We start from the raw sequence: 23,695 nt of genomic DNA, 5'->3' as shown, positions 1-23,695 counted from the left end.
TAGGCAGGGAAATAAGCAGATTGGCAGGCAAACTGATAAACTCTTGAACTTTTTACACACTCACTTTTCATTATATCATGGTACATTCATCTGCTAGGGCCACCACAACAAAATACCACGGACTGGGTGGCTTAAACAACAGAAATTTATTTTCTCACAGTTCTGGAGGCTAGAAATGCAAGATCAAGATGTCAGCAGGGTTGTTTCCTCTGAGGCCTCTCTGGTTTGCAGGCAGATAGCACCTTCTCACTGTGTCTTCACATGGTCTTTCCTCTGTGCTCCCACATACCTGAGTCCAAATCTCCTCCTCTTATACTAGCCCCAGTCAGGTTGGATTAGGCCCTACCCTCATGGTCTCATTTCAACTTAATCACTTCTGTTATTAAAGTCCTGTCTTCAAATACAGTCACAATAATACAGGTACTAGGGGCTAGGGATTTAACATATGAAATTTGGGAGTACACAGTTCAGCCATAACACATGGCAAGATACCAGTTTTCCTATCACCGTTTAAAAAATATTTTCTCAGGCACAATACCAAAAATTTCCGATTAAAAGTAAACCCACAAATTACCTAGATATGTTCCCTCGCAATATCAAACATCTGGATATTTGAGAATATCTGAAGAGGTTGACTATTACCTTTCAAGCTTGTACTCGGCATTGTGTAAATACTATCTAAGTGAGAATCTTGTGTAATATTTCACACAAAAATTAATATATGCCCATTAATTCAAAATAATAAATATAAATAAATAATACATAATAAATAAGTTTTTAAAGTTATATCCAATACAAGTCTATTTATAAAAGCGTTCTAGAATAGTAACTTTTATAATAATTTTTTAATTTGAGTTGAACACAATGCTACATTATTTTTAGGGTACAGTATAGTGATTCACCTTCTCTATATGCTTTGCTCACCCCAACTGTAGCTACCACCTGTCACCATACAACGCTATACACTATTATTGACCATATTCCCTATACTGTGCCCTTTATTCATGTGACATTCATTACATAACTGGAAGCCTGTATCTCCTACTCCCCTTCACTCTTTTTGCCCAACCTCCCACCCCACTTACCTCTGGAAATCATCAATTTATTCTCTGTATTTGTAGGTCTGATTCTGCTTTTTATTTGTTTATTCATTTGTTTTGTTTTTTAGATTCCATATAGGAGTGAAACCATAGAGTATCTGTCTTTCTCAGTCTGATTTATTTCACTTAGCACTATACCGTCTAGGTTCATTTATATTGTCACAAATAGCAAGATATCGTCCCTTTTATGGATGCATAATATTCCATTATATATATAGCACATACTGTTTATCCATTCATCTTATGGTATTTCAATTTTTAATTTTTTGAGGACATCCATACTGTCTTCCACTGTGGCTGCACCAATTTACATTCCCACCAACAATGCAAAAGTTTTCCTTTCTGTCCACATCCTCACCAACACTTGTTATTTCTTGTCTTTTTATTATTTTAGTTCTCAGAATAATAATTTTTAAAAATACAAAAGAAATGTTTGTATTTGTTTTCCTATACTGAACTGGCTAGACAAATTCTTAGATTTGCACACCTAGGCAACACAGAAGTGCTGTGTAGACGATTTATTAGGCAATCTGCGAATGAGCTCTGTCTGTTAAAATGATGCAATGCAAAGCTCACTTGCTTCTTACCTGCATTTTTTTCATAGAATTACTATAGCTAAGATCAAAGCCATTCTCAGTGAGATCTTCAACAACTGTTCTCTTGTCAGCTTGTCTTACACAACTATTTTGGTCAGTTGTCAAGAAATGAATCAGAATACCATACAACCTATTCTTCTTGTAAAGATAATCTAAACAACCCAATGGACATTACTCGGTATTCTGAACAGAAATGACCAAGAAGCTGTTGGTTATATCCTGTTCTTGACTTCTCTTAACATAATCACCACACCTGCTATGTTTGACTTGTACGCACCCTATTGTTTCTGAAGGTCAAACCAGCCTTCTAGAAAACCAAATGAATAAAGTTTGGGAGGAAAACTCAAAGAATTCTTTAGTTGAAGCTGCAGCCAACTTTACCCTGGTGCCATTAGCGAATTCTATCCCCAGCCCCCACCCTCCTGAGAACTGCTCAGGAGAAGTGATCCAAGAAATGACAGCCTCTGTGTGAGCTTGGGCAACTCATGTCAGCTCTCTGTGCCTCGTTTCCTTGTTGGTGAAGTGAGGATGGTAATAGTATTGACCTTGTAGGGTTGTGGTGAGGATTAACTGAATTGACATTTGCAGAGCACTCAGAACCGTGCTGGGCACATGGAAGCACTACGTAAGAGCTATTTTAACCTCCAAGTGTCTGGGCTCCTTACTGTCTTCCCAGCATGCTGCCTACTCTGCCCATCCTCCACTCAGGCCAGACCGACTCCCATGTATATCATGGGAGAGGAGCACTTCTTTCTCTCTTCTGAGGGGTGCTCCCAACTTCCAAATGTTTGTAGCCTTGCCTGCCTGCACCTCCTTCCCCAGGAAGCACTTGCTGTTACCCTTTGAAGTTATGTCCTCACCACCTATGCTGAGGAATCACTCAGAGTAACGCCACTCAGGGCTGAAAGGGCATTTTTTCCACGCAACCATGAGGCAGTGTTCCAGGTAGATTTCTCCCCCTTCCTCCTCTGGATGAGCTTGCTGCCTTCCCAGGCACCCTCCCAAGAAAAGGACTGTGAAAGGGAGAAGTTATTTCTCCTTTTCCTCCCCTGCCCTCACAGAGGCCTGACTATAAACTCTTTAGTTCCTCCCAAAGGATCCTACACTCTAAAAAAAAAAAAAAAAAAAATGGTAGAGCTTCTACTTTGCACCAGACACCAGGATAGACATTAACAAGAAAAATGGATTCCTGCTTAGAGTTTTGAAGGGCTGACAGAAAAGTACAGAGTCAATTATGATGCAGAGCAACATATTGCTACAATAATAGAAGTCCAGGATATTTGGGCAGAAAGAATGTTGGCACTTATGTGCGAGATGGCATTCGGGAAGTCTTTCTGGAAGAAGGGGTTTTCTAGCAGAGATCTGGTGACTTGGTAGGTACCAGCCAGGCTATTGAAAAGGGTGTGAGTTTAGCAGAGGGAATTGCAGTTGCCGAGAACCAGATTTGAAGATGGCATTAGAAAGTATATGTGCTGGTAGGGGGTAGAGAACATAGGGAGGAGAGGTCAGACTCAAGGGAGGAACAGGAACCGTTTTAACAAGCAGGAAGGCATGGAGGCTAAGTACAGACGTAAATTTGTCAGACTGGTGTTTTATTCTAATACTTACAACAATGACTAACCACAGTGCAAGGAACAGATTGGAAAGAGGGGACCATTGTTGTTACAATACCTGGATCTGCTGGGAGCCTGAGCCAGCCAGTCGTGAAGGATGGATTCCAGAGCTCTTTGGACAGGAGACAATGACAGGATTGGAGATTTACTGGTTGGAGAAGACGGAGTGAAAGAGCAGGAGGAATCAGGGTGGTACATCTGGGGGGCTAGTCACACAGAGGCTGGCTTGTGGGAAGATGGTGCGTTGTTGCAACTGTTGAGTTTGCACAGTTACGGTGGGGCCCCTCAGGCAGATGAAGCCCTGGATCTGAAGTCCCAGAGAAAAATCTGGAATGGGAGCAAACTTCGTAGTCATCAGCACAGACATAGATGTTTGCAGAAGTGTCATCCCAAGGAGAGTATGGGAGTAAAGACAGAAGACGGTCACCACAGAAGTTAAGGCTCACAAACCTGTAGGGAGCTGCAAAAGGAAGAAGGCTCAGGTGAAGACTAATGAGGAAGCCAGACTGAGGGAAACTGGTGGGGGGGGGGGGGCGGGTGGCAGAGGATGGGCTAGCAGACAGTGCCTAGGAGCAGGAGGCCCAGGTCCACTGTGTTCAGTGCTGCTAAGAGGTCAAGATGATAAAGTGTGAGAAAGTCATTTGGAAGTGGCAACCAGAAGGTCATCAGTGACTTTGGGAAAAAAACAATAGTGGCAAAGGGTTGGAAGCCAGACTGTAAGCAAAACATTTTTTTTAATTTTTTTTTCCAACGTTTTTATTTATTTTTGGGACAGAGAGAGACAGAGCATGAACGGGGGAGGGGCAGAGAGAGAGGGAGACACAGAATCGGAAACAGGCTCCAGGCTCCGAGCCATCAGCCCAGAGCCTGACGCGGGGCTTGAACTCACGGACCGCAAGATCGTGACCTGGCTGAAGTCGGACGCTTAACCGACTGCGCCACCCAGGCGCCCCAGCAAAACATTTTTTAGAATTATCTATCAGAATCTTTCATTCTAATAAGAACCTAGATAAAATGTCAAGAATTTCTTTGCAACTAGCAAAGACTCATCAACTCTTCTAAAATTGCTCAGATCTGATCAGCAAAGAGAAGACCCATGATGATTTGTCAGAGTCTCTCAAGTGGTTATGCAAATCAGGCCTCTCTGGAACCCTGGGTTGGGTGACAAGGTTTTCCAGTTTTCTTGCCCTTGCATTCTTCCTATTCTGAAAGGCAGCTACAGAGCCATTCTCTTGACCATCCCCTAAAATGCATTCTCATCTCTGAATCCTTCTTAAATCTCACTCCATCCTTCAGACAAGAACACTCCACAAATAGAGAAGAAGAGGCACATGTTTGCCGTTGTGGGTTTTTGTTAAATCTACAAGCTGTTTAATCATCACCAGTTCTTAATTTTGCTGATAGCATCTCTGCTATTTTAGCAGAGGTGATGAGTCTTTGTTTGCAAGTCACTGTTAAGACATTCTTGTCAGCCAAGTCTCTGGCATGTTACAGTAAAGGACGCTGTTAGAAGAACATTTTAGGGATCATTTAGCACGTATTTTTAAAATCAGCTAATATATTCCCTGGAATATTCTTTTTGTTTGTTTCTGTTTTGAAGATAATAGCTTGTGGCCACATTTCGCTCTGAGGCTGCATTAAACTAGTGTTTTCACTGAAGACACACTTACTTTGCAGCCTCTAATTTCTAACCTTTTATTTGGTTATAATTTAAACTGAAACTCCCATTCATTGCTATGACTAAAAATATTCAAGAGCAATCAACATGTATGGGTACTTTATTTATTTACTTATTCACTTCATATTTTAAAGTTTATGCAGAATTTTATACTCCTGGGAAAACAAAATTCCCAAATTTAGTTACTGGATCAGTGCTCACAAAATCCTAAGAGGAGAGTTAACCATTTGCAGACTTGCGTGAATCTAGAAGTTCTTGCTTGAGTTCTACTATTCTTATCCCCTTTAAAAAAAAAAAAAATGTGTAGGAGAGTCCACCAAATCCTGAATATAAAGCATAATAATAACAAGCATTAGAAAAACAACTCTACATCCAGTGTGGCAGCAGTGTGGCCACAGAACTGGTCCTGTGGCTGATCCCTAAGTCAGCCACATGGGGTACCTGACTGCCCCTGCAGTGAGGACATCTGATAGACTGTGTAGAAGTGCTGGTCAGTCCATCCAGGAACTCCTGAGGCTCTTTCCCTGGCTAGTAGCCTGATCTAAGATGAAAGAAGGGGAAAGGAGTTTGGGATATATAATTCTATAACTAATGTTGAAAGGTTTTCAGAGTCTAATGTGTACACAAATGTAAATCTGCATTATTAAATCATGTTTATGTATTAACAAAGAAGGAACATTAATAAATCATCCAAACAGGTAACACATGTGCCTTTAATAAGTGACCCAAAATTTCAGGTTCCACAAACCTAGTTATCGTGGCAAACTTGCTCCATGATCAACATCATCCCCTGACCAATCTCTGAAAGGCAAAAGAGGTTGCTGTGGGGGAAGTTTCAGTAATTAGAAGGCCCTGTATCACTTCAAGAATGAGTCCAAGGACTCTTACTTTTAAGGCAGATGGATGCTGTATTTCTTGTGAAGAGTCAGAAGTCACGGGGTAGAATCATCCAAACTGGGAAAGAGAGGGATATGGAATGCATATCAGTACAGTAAGTCAATCCAACTGGTCAACATCAGGTAAGAAAAGGGGTCAGCAGGAGAAACACACATCTATGCCAAAAATATGAGATCTGGAAACATAAGGGGCCATTTGTGCAGCCTGGACAAATTCGGTAATATAGGGTGCCTGGGTGGCTCAGTCGGGTAAGTGTCTGACTTCAGCTCAGGTCATGATCTCACTGTTCGTGGGTTCAAGTCTTCCCTCCATCAGGCTCTGTGCCAACAGCTCAGACCTTGGAGACTGGAGCCTGCTTTGGATTCTGTGTCTCCCTCTCTCTCTGCCCCTTCCTCTCTCTCTCTCTCAAAAATAAACATTAAAAAAAATTTTTTTAAAGAAAATAAAAATTTGGTAATATAATCCCCAGAGGGGAGGTACAAAGGGTGAAGGACTGTCATGTCCTGAAATTGCTTCCTATCGCTAATACTAATCTGAGTTAGCACTCCTGCTGGCCTGAACCTCCCACCACCTTGCTCTCACACAGTCTGCCCTACCAGACGCGAAGTGCTCAAGCAGCAAGATTTATTTTCTTCATCACTGTGTGCCTGGCATCCAGCACAGAGCCTGGCATGTGGTGGGCACTCAATAAATGTCTGATAGGTGAGTGATAGAATCCATGAGTGAATTCTTGAATCCCATGCATCAGACACGCTTGTGGCATCGCTCAGGGAAGCGGCCACACTGAGCTCATGTAAAGAGCTTCTGGCTCTGAACAAATGAGGCTCTTGGATCCTGTCAGAGCTCCCGGCCACGGGGGCTGCTGCCTCCACCAGGACTGGAGAGAGAAGAAACTGGAGACAGATAATCACTGGAGCCTCCTTCACCTCTGCCAGCTCCTTTTCAGCAGAGGCAGTGCTCCTCCGGCACCTAGCACACACCCCAGCACGCGGTGGTAGGCGCTCCACGAACACTTACTTAAAGAAAATCAATCAGTCGTCGCCCGGCACTCCCTTTCCCTTCCGAAAAACAAATGGAACTTCTTAACTATTCCTTGTATGAGACTTCAGGCCTCACGCAGAGAGTGGGTCAGGAAACATTCAGGTTCTGATTGGAGGCCTTGACGCCAAAGCACACTGACCCTCTGCCTTATGGGTATGACAGGTGTAACAAAGACCTAGCAACACCCACCATCACTTCTTTGCGTGGGGGCAGAGAGCAAGGAAATCTTTCTGCCATCTCCCTCTTCCCACCTCCATTTCAGAGGCTCTGAACCTGAGCTGCACGTTAGAATCCCCTGAAGAGTTTTACAAAATCTCTGAACCACACCCTGGATCAATTACAACGGAGGTGGGACCCAGGCATGGGCGTTTTTTACAGCTCGCGGCCGGTTCCAGTGAGCAGCCAAGCTTGGGAAGTACGGCTGTCCTTACAGTCAATCAAACTGCCTCTTCGGTTCACAGTCGGCTGAGCCCTCTCCGCCCTGCCCGCGCCTTGGCTGCCGGCCGGGCCCTTCCATCTGTTCCGTGGCGGCCGCAGTCACTGCCGCTTGTCTTTCTAATCGTTCTTATCTCTGCATATTTATATGCAATGTTGTTACCCTGATTTAGAGGACTGGAACAAGACTTTTGCAAGATTTTATAACTCATGGCAGCACAACAAATGCACCTACATTTCCTTATAAGTGCACATGTGTTTGTGTGTATATATAGATATATTCTACCCAGAGTTTAACTTTGCTTTAGTTATTTCTTCGTGCTCAGAAAATTGTGTGAGCAGACTTCCTTCAGTTTCAACACGAGGTGCCAGTTTATGAAGTTTGTGATGAATCTTTTTCCCCCTCTAGTGGTACTACAGGGCATGTCAGCTTTGTGCAAGAGGTTTCCTTTTCTCAGACTCCTAGCCAGCTTCTCAGTTCCCGACAGCATCAAAGCAAACCAACTTCAAGGGCTTTTGCTCTTTGCTGCTGCATTAGCTCCAGTGGTGCAATTTACCCTCATGAAAAAAAGAAGCCAGTGAGAGTGTAACTTACTCCTCAGTCTTTTTTTTTTTTTTTTTTTTGGTCCTCCAAAAGACCTTCCAACAAGCCCAGTAAGAACAGGCCATTCACTTAGCAGCTTTGAGAACCTACATGCCAGGCACATGTGAGTGAAAATAGCTGTATCATATGAAAGGATCTTTGTTGTTGTTGTTATTCTGTGTCAAAATATAAAATCTTAATATTAAGACAATAGTACAACATTGTGATTAACAGCTCAGCACTGGAACCAAACTCATTCAAATCCCAATTCCACATTTACTAGCTATCTAACTTCAGGCAAGTTATTAACCTCTCTATGCCTCAGTTTCCTTATCTACAAGTGGAGATGATAATAATACCCTTCTCATAGGGTTATAATTTAAACTACTGCTTGGCATTATTATCTTAATTGTGAAATGTTTCTTAACAGTCCTGATTTTACTCTAGAATGACCTGATTAAACATTCCTTTCTACCAAGCAATATATAGAACATTTTAAACTTCTTTATATGCATGTAGGGTACCACCGAGGTCTTCTGCATCTTTTCCCCAGGCCAGTGCACGGGCTTTTGTTTATTCCTGGCCTGAAGCCATTTCCTCATTGCTCCTGCTCCCCGCATCTCTCTTATCTAGAGCATGGGGCAGCAAACTACAGTGGGGAGCCGAAATCCAACCCAATGTTTGTTTTTTGTAAATAAAGTTTTATTAGAACACATCTACACTTGTTTATGTATTGTCTGTAGTTGCTCTCATGCCACAATGCAAGATGAATGGTTTCAATAGAAACCATACAACCCATAAAGCATAAAATACTTATTATCTGGCCCTTTATAGAAAAAAAATTCTGCCCCTTGTCTACACTTTGAGTAATTCTGGATTTGTGCTCCCTGAAATATGTCTGAAGAACTCCAATTTAATTCTAAGGCATTCTTTCAAGAAGACCTCTACAAGAGCCAGCCTTGCCACAAGACAATGTAAACAACTTTGAGCAACTAGAGTAGCTGATCCCCATTCATTTCTTCAGCAGGCTTTTGTTGAACCTCTAATACTTGCCAGGGATTGTGCAAGACATTAGGGTAAAAACCATAGCCATAACATTGATAAAGTCCAGTGGGAGAGATACAGTGCCTCAGATTTAGCTACAGGACAGTGCATTTGAGGGCACAAAACAAGACCATCTTTCCCTATAGAGGTGATCAAGAAAGACTTCCTAGAGAAGTCAATGCTTGGGCTGAGTCCAGAACAGTTAGCATTTTAGGTAGAGTACAAAGACAGAATCCTGAGAAATGAGCACTTTGGTGACAAAAACTCCAGGAGAACTGGAGTGCAGGCTTCTTAAAGAGGAATGAATAGAGATGATCATGTGGAGAGAGAAGGTGTGAGGTCCCCATCCATTACCCTCTTCTCTCTTGGGTGGCCCACCCAGTCTCCTTGGTAGAGCTTCTAGACAAACAAACCTCTCATGATCATTAATCCAAATGTTGGATTATCAAGGGGAGAGGAAATAACCCTTCATTCCAGAACGTTATACAGTCTGGGGAAGGAGGCAAATGTATAAGCAAATAACTACAGTGCAGTGTGCTAAGTACTAAAATAGAGGTTGATATGCAAGTGACTAACTACTTTGGAAGAATCACAGAAATTTCCATAAGAGAATTGACTTTAGAGCTGAGTCTTAAAGATATCATATGGGGCGCCTGGGTGGCTCAGTCAGTTAAGCATCTGACTTCAGCTCAGGTCATGATCTCATGTTTCATGAGTTCAAGCCCCACATCAGACTCAGTGCTGTCAGCATGGAGCCCACTTCAGATCCTCTGTCCCCTCTCTCTCTGCCTCTCTCTTACTATGCTGTCTCAAAAATAAATATTTTTTAAATTTTTTTGAAGATATCATAGGATTTCAGGAAGAGGAAATAGCATATACAAACAATTGAAGTATATAATTGATTGAATGGTGTTTTGTGGCCCTGCAAGTTTTTGTTGTTGTTGTTGCTGGAACCTCAAGTTCCAAAGGCAGAGTGGAAGGGGATGGGGTGAGAGAAGTCGAGAAAGGCCAGTCCATAAACAGCATTATTATGATATACTAAGGAATTTGATGTTTACTTGACAGGCCATGAAAACCAATGAAGGATCTTAGGAAGGGGGAAAGATGTTCTTACTTTCACTTTGAAAGATTTATTCTTTCAAGGTTACAGTATTGCAAATCAAAAGGAGGGGACAGCTGTGGGAGCTATTAGTACATACTTGGTCTGTCCTTAACAAAGGCAAAATGAATGTCATCATCCTTCAGATAAATTACTGGTTTCCAAAATATGTATGTTATTAAACATTCCCTCCACATTTATAAAACATATTGCCCGATTTTGAATTTTCATATCTCACCTTAGACCTCTTCAATGTTTTCATTTTCAACCTACAACAAAAACGGTTAAGAAAATCTATTTGTTGTCCAGGGGTGCACAGCTGGCTCAATCAGTGGAGCATGTGACTCTTGATCTCAGGGTTGTGGGTTTGAGCCCCATGTTGGGTGTATAGATTACTTAAAAAATAAAATAAAATAGGGGCACCTGTGTGACCTGGTTGAGCATCTGACTCTTGATTTAGGCTCAGGTCATGGTCCCAGGCTCATGGGATCAAGCCCCAGATGGAGCCCCACATGGAGCCCCATGTCAAGCTCCATGCTGAATGTAGAGCCTGCTTGTGATTCTCTCTCTGTCCCCCTCTGGCCCTCTCCCTTGCACATGTGGTGTCTCTCTCTCTAAAATAAAAATTAATTAATTAATTAATTAATTAAAATTGTTAAAAGAAAATCTATTTGTTTCTATAATAGAAAACCTAATCCTTAATAGGTACAATGGTTTTGTCACACTCACTGATGCCCTAGTAAATGCTTAGCAGTCCTAGATGGGAGACTGATTGTCTTCTGTAGTGTTTCAGTAGGGCCACAAGATGCTTATGCAAAGCTGAGTCAATGTTAAAGTTCTTAATAGGCTACACATTGTATCATTCCTTGGGGGAATTGCTTTCCCTCCAATGCTTTACTTACAGATTTGCCTAGTTTCATGTTTAGGAATTAAAAATTGGATTAATAATATTATTTCAATTATTTGAAAAGGAGGGATATATGCAGGGATGGACTGGAGCCAGCCTGTACTGACTTTCAGGAGCTGATTGTTACATTTTTAGGAATTTTGCTGGTTGTTAAATACAGTCATTATGAAAAAGTAAATTGTATAAACTCACAATAAAATAAATTATATTAAAAACAAAAGCAATACATATTCAACACTCACTACTTCCTAATCATTTTACGACATATTACTCTCTCTGTTCTTGAGTTATACACATCTATTGTGTCTCTATGGTGTAAATACGATTAATGATATAATATTGTACATCTCTTCCCAATTTCTTATTCAAATGATGTCACATTGATAGCTCGAAATGAAGTATAGTAGGAGTATTTATACCACGGAAATGGGCAAATAGTACAAATCCAATTATAAATATTGATCAAAATTATTAACAATGAATTTTCTTTTAATCTGGCTAGCTTATAAATGGTAAATTATGTAAGTAAAATGATCTATGATCTGCTTAAAATATGACTAAGGGCTAGAGTGTAACACTGTCTGTTGAATGCTTTCAAATTGTTCTTCTGTTAAAATATTTGTGAAAGGTAAAGAGAAAAGCAACATTCAACTCTGAGACAAATTACCATAGAGAATTCACACAACTCCCTACAAAAAACAAGGGCAGGCCCCCATTAGGACAAAACAGATCATTCAGTTTGGAGGCATGTGGGTCCACCGCTGGGCAGCCATGCCACAGGCCACAAATGCCTGAGCTACAGTCAGTGGGAACACACTAACTCATGCCAAAGCTTGTCCCTCTGCGTGTAGGGTGGTTTCTACCACTATAGCCAAGAAAAATTGCCAAAGATCCCAGCCAACCTTTTCAACATCTCCAGAATTTATGCCATGGGAAACCAGGAGGTGATATGAAGGTGAGAACAGACAGATCTGGGTGGGATCCTGGCTTTGCCTCATACTGGTTGCTTGTGTAGGGACAAGTCTTTGAATCTCAGTTTCCCTAAATACGAAAGGGAAATAAGAATATCTTTTCTTTTTATTTTTTTTAATGTTTATTTATTTATTTCTGAGAGACAAAGAGAGAGCAGGAGAGGGGCAGAGAGAGAGAGAGAGAGAGAGAGAGAGAGAGAGAGAATCCCAAGCAGGCTCAATGCTGTCAGCAAAGAACCTGATGCAAGGCTGGAACCCACGAAGCTATGAGATCATGACCTGAGCCAAAGTCAAGAGTCAGAGGCTTAACCAACTGAGCCACCCAGGCACCCAGGGAAATTAAATAAAAATATCTTTTTTTTTATTTTATTTTTTAAAATTTACATCCAAATTAGTTAGCATATAGTGCAACAATGATTTCAGGAGTAGATTCCTCAGTGCCCCTTACCCATTTAGCCCATCCCCCCTCCCACAACCCCTCCAGTAACCCTGTTTATTCTCTATATTTATGAGTCTCTTATGTTTTGCCCCCCTTCCTGTTTTTATATTATTTTTGTTTCCCTTCCCTTATGTTCATCTGTTTTGTCTCTTAAAGTCCTCATATGAGTGAAGTCATATGATATTTGTCTTTCTCATACTGACTAATTTCACTTAGCATGATACCCTCCAGTTCCATCCACATAGCTGCAAATGGCAAGATTTCAATCTTTTTGATTGCTGAGTAATACTCCATTTTATATATATACCACATCTTCTTTATCCATTCATCCATCGATGGACATTTGGGCTCTGTCCATACTTTGGCTATTGTTGATGGTGCTGCTATAAACACTGGGGTGCCTGTGTCCCTTCAAAACAGCACACCTGTATCCCTTGGATAAATACCTAGTAGTGCAATTGCTGGGTCATAGGGTAATTCTATTGTTACCTTTTTGAGGAACCTCCATACTGTTTTCCAGAGTGGCTGCACCAGCTTGCATTCCCAGGGAAATAAAAATATCTTAGGTGGTCTTGAAGACAAGACATCTAAAGTACTTCACATAACAAGTGGTAGTGTTATTGAAAACACAAACAACAAGGCCTAAAAACCACCTAGGTTGTGTAAGAATGATTTTTCCCTTCTTCCCACCCACCCAGGCACCATTAGCTACTCTGACATTAAGTAAAGAAGTGTCTGGGCTTTGGCTTAGCTTTTCTTTCAGTTTTATCCTTAATATTAATCCTTAATATTAGCCAGACTCACAGATATTTTCTTTTTCTCTTTCTTTCCTTTCTTCTCTTATTCAACAAATATTTCTTTCTACTGTGTATCAGGAACTGTGCAAAGCTCTGAGAACACAATGTTGAAGAAAAATGGTAGTAGTAACAGTCATAGTAGAAGTACTGGTAGTAACAATAGCTAAGACTTATTGACCACTGACCATTGTGTAAAAGAGACCCAGCCCTGCTTTCATGTAGCTGACAATTTAGTGTGGGGAAACAGGTATTTAAAAAATAATTACGGCCAAAAATTTCAGAGAGTACATATTTCACTATTTTTCTCCATTTTTTAATATAGGAGACTGAACCCCAACCAAATTTGGTTAAAAAAAAAAAAAGAACTGAAGCTAAATACTAAGAGGTTAAATTAAAAAAGATTTCCTTGGGCCACCTGGGTGGCCCAGCCAGTTAAGCATCCATCTTCAGCTCAGGTCATGATCTCACAGCTTGTGAGTTCGAGCCACACCACAGGCCCTGTGCTGACAGCTCAGAGCCTGGAGCCTGCTTGGGATTCTGTGTCCCCCTCTCTCTCTGCCCCTCCCCCACTCACGCTCTGTCTCTCTCTCCCTCAAAAATAAACATTTAAAAAAATAAACAAAATTAAAAAAATGAAAACAAAAAATATTTCCTTTACTTTCCTGTGAATAACTTTGCTTACATATTTTTGCAAATAAAAACAGACCAAAAAACCCTGAATAAAAAAGACCTTGTTGGAGAAAATGTGGTAGAGAGAGGGAGAAAGAATATTATGGATAAATGATTCCAGAATAATTAGTGTGCAATTAATTTGAAGTTAATAATACAATTACAAGAAAGAGTTTGGGGCTTTTTAACCAGTAAAACAATTTGGATTCCTTGCAGTCAGCTATCAGGATAGGTAATGAGTATTTTCTGTTTAAATCCTACATTTATTCCCAATCTTCCCACTTTCCACCGGGGGACAACAAATTTTGGTTTGCAGAGCCTAATTGACTAATTCCCAGCCTGGGATCCATGAGTGTGATAACGGGAGTCTATGAGCCATTTAATGGTTGAAAAAACACTGGCAGGCTTAACATTTACCTGCAATAAGGCTGCACAGACTCATTAAAATGTTATGCTTCTTTGATTTCTTTGGGAATAATATCAAGTTATTGCAGTAACTGGTTATCTTAGGCAACTTGGCTATTATGGCATCATGGGATTTATTGATGAAACATTGTTTTAAAACAAAGGTCCATGTTGGGGGAAGCACTGTAATAAAAGAGATCTCTGGTTCTGAAATCTTAGATCTCCAAGCTCAGTGGATGTGTGTTATGTCTGAAACAAAAGGAACGTGGCTGCCTAATGGAGCAGCATTCTGCAAAAGTAATTTATGAAACAGAATTTTCAAAAATGTCTATACAAAGGTACATTTCTGTAGAGAGAATAAGAGAGTTTTGCAGACGCATCTGCATCTGAAATTGCATATAGGTACACAAAAGACCATTTTAACAACTTTTATATTTTTTAAGGAATGCAGTGTGTTATTTCTTAGACTTCCGAGGGTCACATAGGAAAGGCAGGATTGCATTTTAACTTTGATTTTAATTTGAGGTTTCAGTGAACACTAAAAAGGTATAACACTTAGTATTAAGTCTCTTTTTGTGTGTTTTTCTACTCTCAGTATGTGCATCCCATGAGATATTCTTAAATTGCCTACTATAATCTTGGACTTTTATGTTGCATTTCTGGAGGAGCCTAAAATAATTTGATGCATGACTTTTTTTTCCCCAGAGTTTCTCATGTTTACTAGCAAGCTATTTGGGTAACTTCTTTTAGCAAAGCTATGGAGATTAATATGGAATATGTTGCTTTTACAGGATTATGAAATTTCATGTTGCAAAACGGAAGTTTAAGGAAACATTACGCCCATATGATGTAAAAGATGTCATTGAACAATATTCTGCTGGTCATCTAGACATGTTGTGTAGAATTAAAAGTCTCCAAACACGGTAAGCAATAGAAATGAGATTTGTTGTGAAGGAATAGGGATAAAAACTATCTGAGAAGAACTTTTTGTAGAGAAAACTCTTGAATCTCATATTTCTAATTCATTTTCATGGATAACTGCACTTTTTCTTTTAACATAGATTTTTATTGAAGGCTGTAAATCAGGCATTAAAAGCCTCCAACGACAGTATACAGTATCTCAGTTTCCTCATCTGTACAAATGGGACTCATGTTAGTGCTTGCTTCATAGGGTTGTCATGAGGATTAAATGAGTTAATACACATTAACTAAATGCTCAATAAATGTTAATGGTTGTTGCTGATGTCATTTGAATAATTGCCGCTATTGTTGTTTTGTTATTCTCTAAATCCTAACCATCCTTCAAGAATAAGTAGTCTTTCTCCTTCATTAAACTTGACCCGACTATCTGGCCCACAAAACCAGACCTTTCCCTTCTGTGACCTCCTACAGCATTTAGAACTACTACAGAGCATAGAAACACTCATAATCTTGGTATACTGTGCCAGAGAATTGGGACTGAAAAACAAGGGGTTGGTTCCCATGTTGTTTCCTGGAGGCAAGTTTATTCCTCTTGTTCATGACTAAGACTGGGCCTTTCTCTTCTTTAGTGTCCTGTACAGTGCTAGGTACACACTATCTCTCCGGTGAGCATCTTAGTGAGTGATTAAAAGAAATGAGTTCAATATGTTCCTCCAACCACATTTGATTGTGTTATCTTGAAGCCAGAATGTTCAGTCAACTCAGTTTTTTAAGAGTCTTGCTTCACTCTCAGGCACAAATTACTGGTGTTTGTGTTTGAAGAGTTCTTAAAACACAAGGAGAGAGTGTTAAACATATGTTTTTATCCCACAGCACACTTAGCCCAGTGGGATATAATGCGCCCTTACTAAAACGCCTGTTCATCAATTATAGAAATCATAATTTGTTCATTCATTCATTCATTCACTCACTCATTCATTCATCCAGCAGACAATTATTGAGTCCTGAATGTGTGCCAGGCACTATGGACATTCAGAGATTAATAAAATAATGACTTAGTCCTTGCAGAGCTTGCAGTATAATAGATTAGATATGACAGAAGGTAGGCACTGCCTGTATTTCTAGGCAGACAAAGCAAACGGGAATGTTGAGTCAGTACTCCTGATAATTCAGTTCTAACACACACACAAAAGAAGACAGTAATCCCCATTTCAGTTGATCAAGTCTCCTTGGAAATTGTTTTAATTCATTCTGTAGTCATGTTACAATCTCTGCCTGTGTGGCCATGGTCTTCCAAGTCCTTTAACAGTACTATCTGTGGCTCCAAGCATTTTTATAAAGTTGAAATGCTACAGAATTTGTAGAACTAATCTTTACATTTCCAGCTCATGCAGTGTATATTCCCCAACAAGAATTCCAAAAGATGGAGGTGATCACTTTCTTATCTGCCTATCTCTCACATATCAGATGTACTGAATAATCTGTTCTATTAACATGAAATAATCATAATTATGATTTTGTCATTTTTTCAGCAAATTCAGGAAATGCCTGGTCAGAGATGGAAACAGTCGAGTTATCTTGTAGTTTAGGACAATTTTGCCTCCAGAAGATAGCCCATAAGTGACTTCATCACCGACCGGAGTAATGAAAAAATTAATCTCATGTGTAATTCTCATGTTAAGAAAATAAGCACATCAACTGGGACAAGATCATTTTTATTTCATCTTACATAAATTAAAGATAATCGTCTTTAATTTTTCTTTTCAAAACACTTCATTCTGGCCTAGGGCAATCTCCACCTTCAGCATTTATAATCAGATCTCCTCTTTCCTTGATAGTGTCGACCAAATTCTTGGAAAAGGGCAAATCACATCAGATAAAAAGAGCCGAGAGAAAATAACAGCAGAACATGAGACCACTGATGATCTCAGTATGCTCGGCCGTGTGGTCAAGGTTGAAAAACAGGTACGGTTCAACTACACTGGTTAACTTTTAAGTCAGAATATTTTTAATCAAAATGTTGGCAATTAGATGTATTTTAGTGATTAATGTATTTTAAAGACATAAAACCAAGAAAGAGTGAATGAAATTACATTTTTTGTGCATAGACAGTGTTCTCTAAAACACTTGGATTTCCACATAAGGAATAAAAAATTTCATCTCATCAATTAATACTTGAGGCAACTATAGATTTTCAACAGTAAAATAACAAAGATCTATTTTCCATTTGTGTTTTGGTGGTTATCTTTTTCACTCTTTAAAAAACAGAACAAAACCTCATTGTAACTATCATGGTACATTGAAAGTTGCTAAGCCTGAAGCTGTATCTTCTCATACAAAGATAATCGTCCAAACCAAGAAACAGACTCTTAACTAACTATAGAGAACAAACTGATGGTTATTTATGGTGGCCCGCAGGGCGTTGGGGGAGGGGGAGGGGCGAAATAGATGATGGGGATTAAAGAGTACACTTATGATGAGCACTGAGTAATGTATGGAATTGCAGAATCACTACATTGTTCACTTAAAACTAATATAACACTGTATCTTAACTATACTGGAATGAAAATTAAAAACTTCAAAAAAAGACAACTGTCCAGAAATCAAACTGCTCCCCAGTCTAATCAAAAATATTTCAAGTATTAATTCTGAAGCATTTTATCCCTTTATTTTTATTTATTTATGTATTTTAATTTACATCCAAGTTAGTTAGCATATAGTGCAACAATGACTTGAGGGGTAGATTCCTTAATGCCCCTTACCCATTTAGCCCATCCCCCTCCCACAACCCCTCTAGCAACCCTCTGTTTGTTCTCTATATTTAAGAGTCTCTTATGCTTTGCCCCCTGGTACCTTTATTTTTAAATTTGGAATCACCTACATTGATATTTAAGGTCTCGCTTTCATTATAGAAGTTCCTGACCAGACTGCAGTAGAGTCCCAGAATGATTTCTTGGAGGAGGCTTAGCCAAAGGCAGCTTGATTGGGCTGGGAGTCTTGAAGTTGCTTTCTTACAGTGCTTCTATGTTTTTTGAGAACATCAGTTGTCCATTTTAAAGAGTTAAGGGGGTGGGTCTTGGTAGAGATTATGTAGAAGCCAAATCATACCTCTCCTCTGAAATCATCCCTTGCTCCCACCACTGCTGACGTACATTATACTCAATATTTAACTGTATTGAAACACCCTGACTGCACTTTTTAATTCTAGAAATGAAGCCCATTCTTATGACAGGTTATACTCATATGTAACCATTTTCCCCATTTTTAGGTGCAGTCCATCGAGTCCAAGCTGGACTGCCTACTAGATATATATCAACAGGTCCTCCGGAAAGGCTCTGCCTCTGCCCTCACTTTGGCCTCATTCCAGATCCCACCTTTTGAATGTGAACAGACATCTGACTATCAAAGCCCTGTGGATAGCAAAGACCTGTCCAGTTCCGCACAGAACAGTGGCTGCTTATCCAGATCAGCTAGTGCCAACATCTCTCGAGGCCTGCAGTTCATTCTGACGCCAAATGAGTTTAGCGCTCAGACTTTCTATGCGCTTAGCCCTACTATGCACAGTCAAGCAACACAGGTGCCAATGAGTCAAAGTGATGGCTCTGCAGTGGCAGCCGCCAACAACATTGCAAACCAAATAAATGTGGCACCCAAGCCAGCAGCCCCAACAACTTTACAGATCCCGCCTCCTCTCCCAGCCATCAAGCATCTACCCAGGCCAGAAACCCTGCACCCAAACCCCGCAGGCTTACAGGAAAGCATTTCTGATGTCACCACCTGCCTTGTTGCCTCCAAGGAAAATGTTCAGGTTGCACAGTCAAATCTGACCAAGGACCGTTCTCTAAGGAAAAGCTTTGATATGGGAGGAGAAACTCTGTTATCTGTCCACCCCGTGGTGCCCAAGGACTTGGGCAAATCCCTGTCAGTGCAAAACCTGATCAGGTCAACGGAGGAACTGAATATACAGCTTTCTGGAAGTGAGTCAAGTGGCTCCAGAGGCAGCCAGGATTTTTACCCCAAATGGAGGGAATCCAAATTGTTTATAACTGATGAAGAGGTGGGTCCTGAAGAGACTGAGACAGACACGTTTGACGCTGTGCCGCAGCCTGCCAGGGAAACTGCTTTTGCGTCAGACTCTCTAAGGACTGGAAGGTCAAGATCATCTCAGAGCATTTGTAAGGCAGGAGAAAGTACAGAAGCCCTCAGCTTGCCTCATGTCAAACTGAAATAAGTTCTTCATTTTCCTTCTAGCATAGCAGTTCCTTTAGCCAGACATATCATTGCATGAACTATTTCGAAAGCCCTTCTAAAAAGTTGAAATTGCAAGAATCAGGAAGAACACGAAAGAAAGTTTATAAGCCCGTTATCTTTTAATTGCATGAAAATGCATGTTAGGGATGGCTGAAATTCCAAGGTACATCAACATTAACCCACTCATTTAGTAATGTACCTTGAGTTAAAAATCCTGAGAAACCAAACACTGCTAATGCTTTGGGGTGTGTGACAATGTCAAGATTAGGTCATTTAGAAGATTTGACTCTGTGTTTTGAAATTATGGGAGTAAACAACTTCAAATTTCAGGCGTTTCTGCTTTGTGATTAAATACAAAATACATTTTCAAAATTAGGCCATAATGTATATGTAAACACAATGGCTACCATCAACCGCTGCTAACAAGGTATCAAGGAAAGCAGAACTTGGGAATAATAATAGAAACGGCTGCTTATTTCAAGATATATTTACCAACCCATTCCTATCCAGTCATTTTATTATTAATGTAATTTGAATGTCAATCTGTGTGCTTTTGGTGATTTAACGCTGTGGCAAGCAATTTTGCACATCATTTTCATGTTGTTCTTTAGGACGAGAATGTTCTTCAGTTAGAAAGTGTGCAAATAATGAAATTCAGGGCCAGTGGGGCAAATAGACTATTTGATACATGTGAGTTCATGGGAAGGTATTCCTCGATGGCTAAATCACCTTTATAAGTGGTCGACTTCTACACAAGCGAATACAATACGGATGAGTAGAAGGACCAGTGCGGCTGGGCTGATCTCTCTGCAATGGCGCCACCCCCGGCTTGCTGTAGTGTCAGAAACCATTCCTGCCGAATTGACAGGCAGGATCCTGGGGAATTAGACATTGGAGTGAAACTGAAACGGGAAAGGCTTGAAAAGAATCCAGACACAACACCAGGAAGTGGGTGAAGTTAATGAAAATAGCCTCACCCTCAGAGGGTAAAGAGAGGGAGAAAAACAAACCAAAATAGAAGAACTTGATCTTTTTAGAAAATGAATATTACTAGGGAATCTCAACTACCTAAACATCCCTTCGTCTTATATATAAACAGAGAATTTTGCAAGGTATTTATTTTTTAATACGCCCTGAATGTTTTTTGCTATTATGTAATACATTTTGCATATGGAAGGCTATAACTAAACTTCCTTTACTTTTTATACTGTAGCAAACATTTTCTATTCTCCCCCAAGAATGTTGCCCCAAATCTATAATTATTGGTTCCGTTTCTGGTATATACATTTACAGTTAGAAGCCAGGTACTCCTGGCTGGGTCTGCAAATCAAAACACTTAATCATATAGCCGCAGCAGCAAGGACCCAAGGGAAACAAAGTGAAAGATGCATTTACCAGAAAAGCAAGCCACGCTGACTGCTTGTTGGAAACCTCTCTAGCTGTCTCAGAACTTCAGCCAAGGTAATGGCATTAAAAAAAGCAAGGAGAAGCCAGAGAGCACTTCAGTTCAGTTAAACTCCAGCCACAGAAGGACTTATGAAAGGAAGAGTTTTTTTCCTTGGCAGATAATGCTCCTCCAAAAAACTTTCATCAGCCAGGAAGACAAAGCAGGGATAGCAACTGGCTGTCCAAAGGCAGGAGGAGGCCCTGAAATCCACCAGTCCTTCCCAACTGTCTCCCCCAACTGGCTTTCTCCACCCCTGACTCTCCTACTCTTCCTCTCCAATAACTTATCAATTCCCTGCCACTCTTTTGCTCCTGAACTTCACCAGGCCTTACCCAGTCTCCATCCCCAAGTAAGCGACTTCTCTGCTCTTCCTCAAATAGGCTTCTCAACCTTTTAAAACCCTTGCCCCTTTTGATAAGCACTGAAATTTTAAAAGCTTTTTCTTCTCAACCCACCTGAATTCTAGCATCGTCCCCTGGAGTGTATCATTCAGAATCTTCTTGGCTGCTGGAGACATACAGAAGTTAGGGTCTCAATTCTACACTCCAGTTAAAAAAGATTTTATCAAGCTTTTAAAGCAATTATTTTCATTTTTGAAGCACAGAATTTTAGTAAATTATTAAATGAAGTTTTTCACCTACTATGTCTCTCCTCAACCTGAAGTTGCGACACACTCTCCCAAAGAGGTTGGACACACATGCGCGCGTACACACACACACACACACACACACACCATTCCTCTGACCTAAAGCCAGACACCTGCCATGCACACTGCAGGCTCTCTCCAAATATCAGTCGAGGAAGAGGAGGGAGGCAGCAACTTTCAGGTAGCACTGATTCCTGGACATACTCTGTCCTGGGTCGAACCCCACTGGCAGCAGGAATTCTGAATGTATTGGGGACCCCTCCTTAGGCCTCTTTAGGCTTCAAACACAGTATTCATCCAGCATTGCTGAAGACTGAAGATTCAGAAACAAACCCTAAATGCATCACTGAGGTCTTAATCGTAGCAAAATGTGATAAACCATGATGTGAAAAACTTTTATACATTGAAGCCATGACCATTTTGTGTCTATCTTACTCTAGCACAAAAACTGTTGGATGTTAAAAGATAGTCGTGCTATATGCAAACTGTAGGGTTTTGTCTGTTGTACTACTCTCGACGGAGTTGAGAGGGGTCTCCCATTTACACTTAGCAAAGTCCCATTGGTCCATGCCAAATGGTGTCTTGAAGCACAATTTAGCTGAGCACTGAGCAGTCACATGCTCAGAAGTTTGTCTGCCTTCTTCAATATGTAGGGTTGATGAAGCTAACACGCACTAGCAAACATCCCTTCTATGAGGTTGACTAAAAATATTGCTGTGTCTGGTCTAAATGTTTGCATTTTGTTCAACTAAATTAATATCTGTAGGTTGCAAGTTTTGTTTTAAGTAAGACACTTTATTGAGTTTTTAAGTCTTTATCTCCTGTTCAAAGGTGCCTTTCTCACCTCCCATTGACTCAGTGATTCTGAAAGTTCATAATTTGCAGGTGAAACAAGTCTAATAGGAGGAAATCAGGCACAAAGTGACTAATTCTCATGCCCATTTGCAAAGCAAAACTACAAGAAAGGATGAAATCTGAGCAACTAAATTAACGGATCACTTCATTCAACCAGACTGAGAAAATGTCATAAACATTAATGTATCTCCCCAGAAGCTGATATTTTTTGCCTTAAATGACATGGTTGTGTTTTTGTAAGAGAAACTTAATATAATTATGTGCATTTTAAGTGAGCAGTTCTAAAAGTCAAGTATGACAATACAGTCGTCTGTTCCTGAAAACAAATAAATCAGGAACATCATACCCATCTCAAGCTATCATTGAAATGTAATTTCCTTTGCTCTCTTTTACTGGGATCATTTGTTTTAAAGTCAAACATTAAAAATATGTCTATAAACAGTTAGCGTGACTGTTTTTATCTGGAACTAACCGGTTGGTTCTGAACTCACTGGGCCCAGTGAGCCAAATGGGGTGTGTACAGATTTTGGACTGAAATATAAAAGTTCCCTTTCTGCAATGTGAGTGAAGAAACCATTGGTAATTTGGGGAGGGGGAGATTTGCAAATGTTTTTGAAGGTGTATCATAAGAAAATGAGGGGCGCCTGGGTGGCTCAGTCGATTGAGCATCTGACTCTTAGCTCAGTTCAGGTCTTGATCCTGAGATCATGAGTTCAAGCCCTATGTTGGGCTTGGCACTGGGTGTGAAGCCTACTTAAAAAATAAAAATAAAAAATAAGAAAAATTAATTTGATATTGATCAAAATTCAGGTAAGCAGTGCTTGTGTATTAACTAGACACATGTCACATGTGCTTTGTATTAACTCTAATAAAAGGGTTTGCTAAACAAGTGACAGGAAAACACTGGGAGACCAGGCAGGTGCCCAAAGCTGCAGCCCCTGGCTACCCAGAATTACCATTTTTAGCATCTAGCCAGCAACATCATACCAAAGAAGGACTTGAAAGTGGGGGATGGGCATTGAGGAGGGCACTTGTTGGGATGAACATTGGGTGTTGTATGGAAACCAATTTGACAATAAACTATATTAAATAAATAAATAAATAAATAAATAAATAAAATAGCCCATTCCTTCTATTCTCGTAGGAATTTTGCACTAAGTATCTATGATTAATTCCAGCGGAATTATTTTAAAGGAAGCTCTGAAGGTTAGGACTCTGGACTACAAGGTAACAAAGCCCTAACAGAAGCATTTGAGACAGGAAGAAGAAGGAAGAAGGAGTGTTATCCCGGAGAGCAAAGT

At 40.2% G+C, this 23,695-nt stretch overlaps 1 protein-coding gene across 1 annotated transcript in view; it reads left to right on the top strand.

Moving 5' to 3' along the window:
• The window catches only part of KCNQ5 (potassium voltage-gated channel subfamily Q member 5), a 516,838-nt gene extending 493,801 nt beyond the window's left edge, over positions 1–23,037 (top strand). Inside the window, exons 11-13 of the mRNA XM_047102198.1 lie at positions 15,066–15,197; positions 17,034–17,160; positions 18,464–23,037. Of these exons, the coding sequence (XP_046958154.1) occupies positions 15,066–15,197; positions 17,034–17,160; positions 18,464–19,426 (1,222 nt within the window). The 3' untranslated portion in view covers positions 19,427–23,037. The remainder of the gene's footprint in view (positions 1–15,065; positions 15,198–17,033; positions 17,161–18,463) is intronic.
• Positions 23,038–23,695: the final 658 nt, after the last annotated feature.

This window comes from Lynx rufus, unplaced genomic scaffold, assembly GCF_022079265.1.
Source record: "Lynx rufus isolate CCGP_SWC_20201006 ecotype Redwood Valley unplaced genomic scaffold, mLynRuf1.p SCAF_6, whole genome shotgun sequence".
NCBI lineage: Eukaryota > Metazoa > Chordata > Mammalia > Carnivora > Felidae > Lynx > Lynx rufus.
The sequence above is the reverse complement of the archived record's forward strand: the minus strand, read 5'-3'. Positions and strand labels throughout refer to the sequence as shown.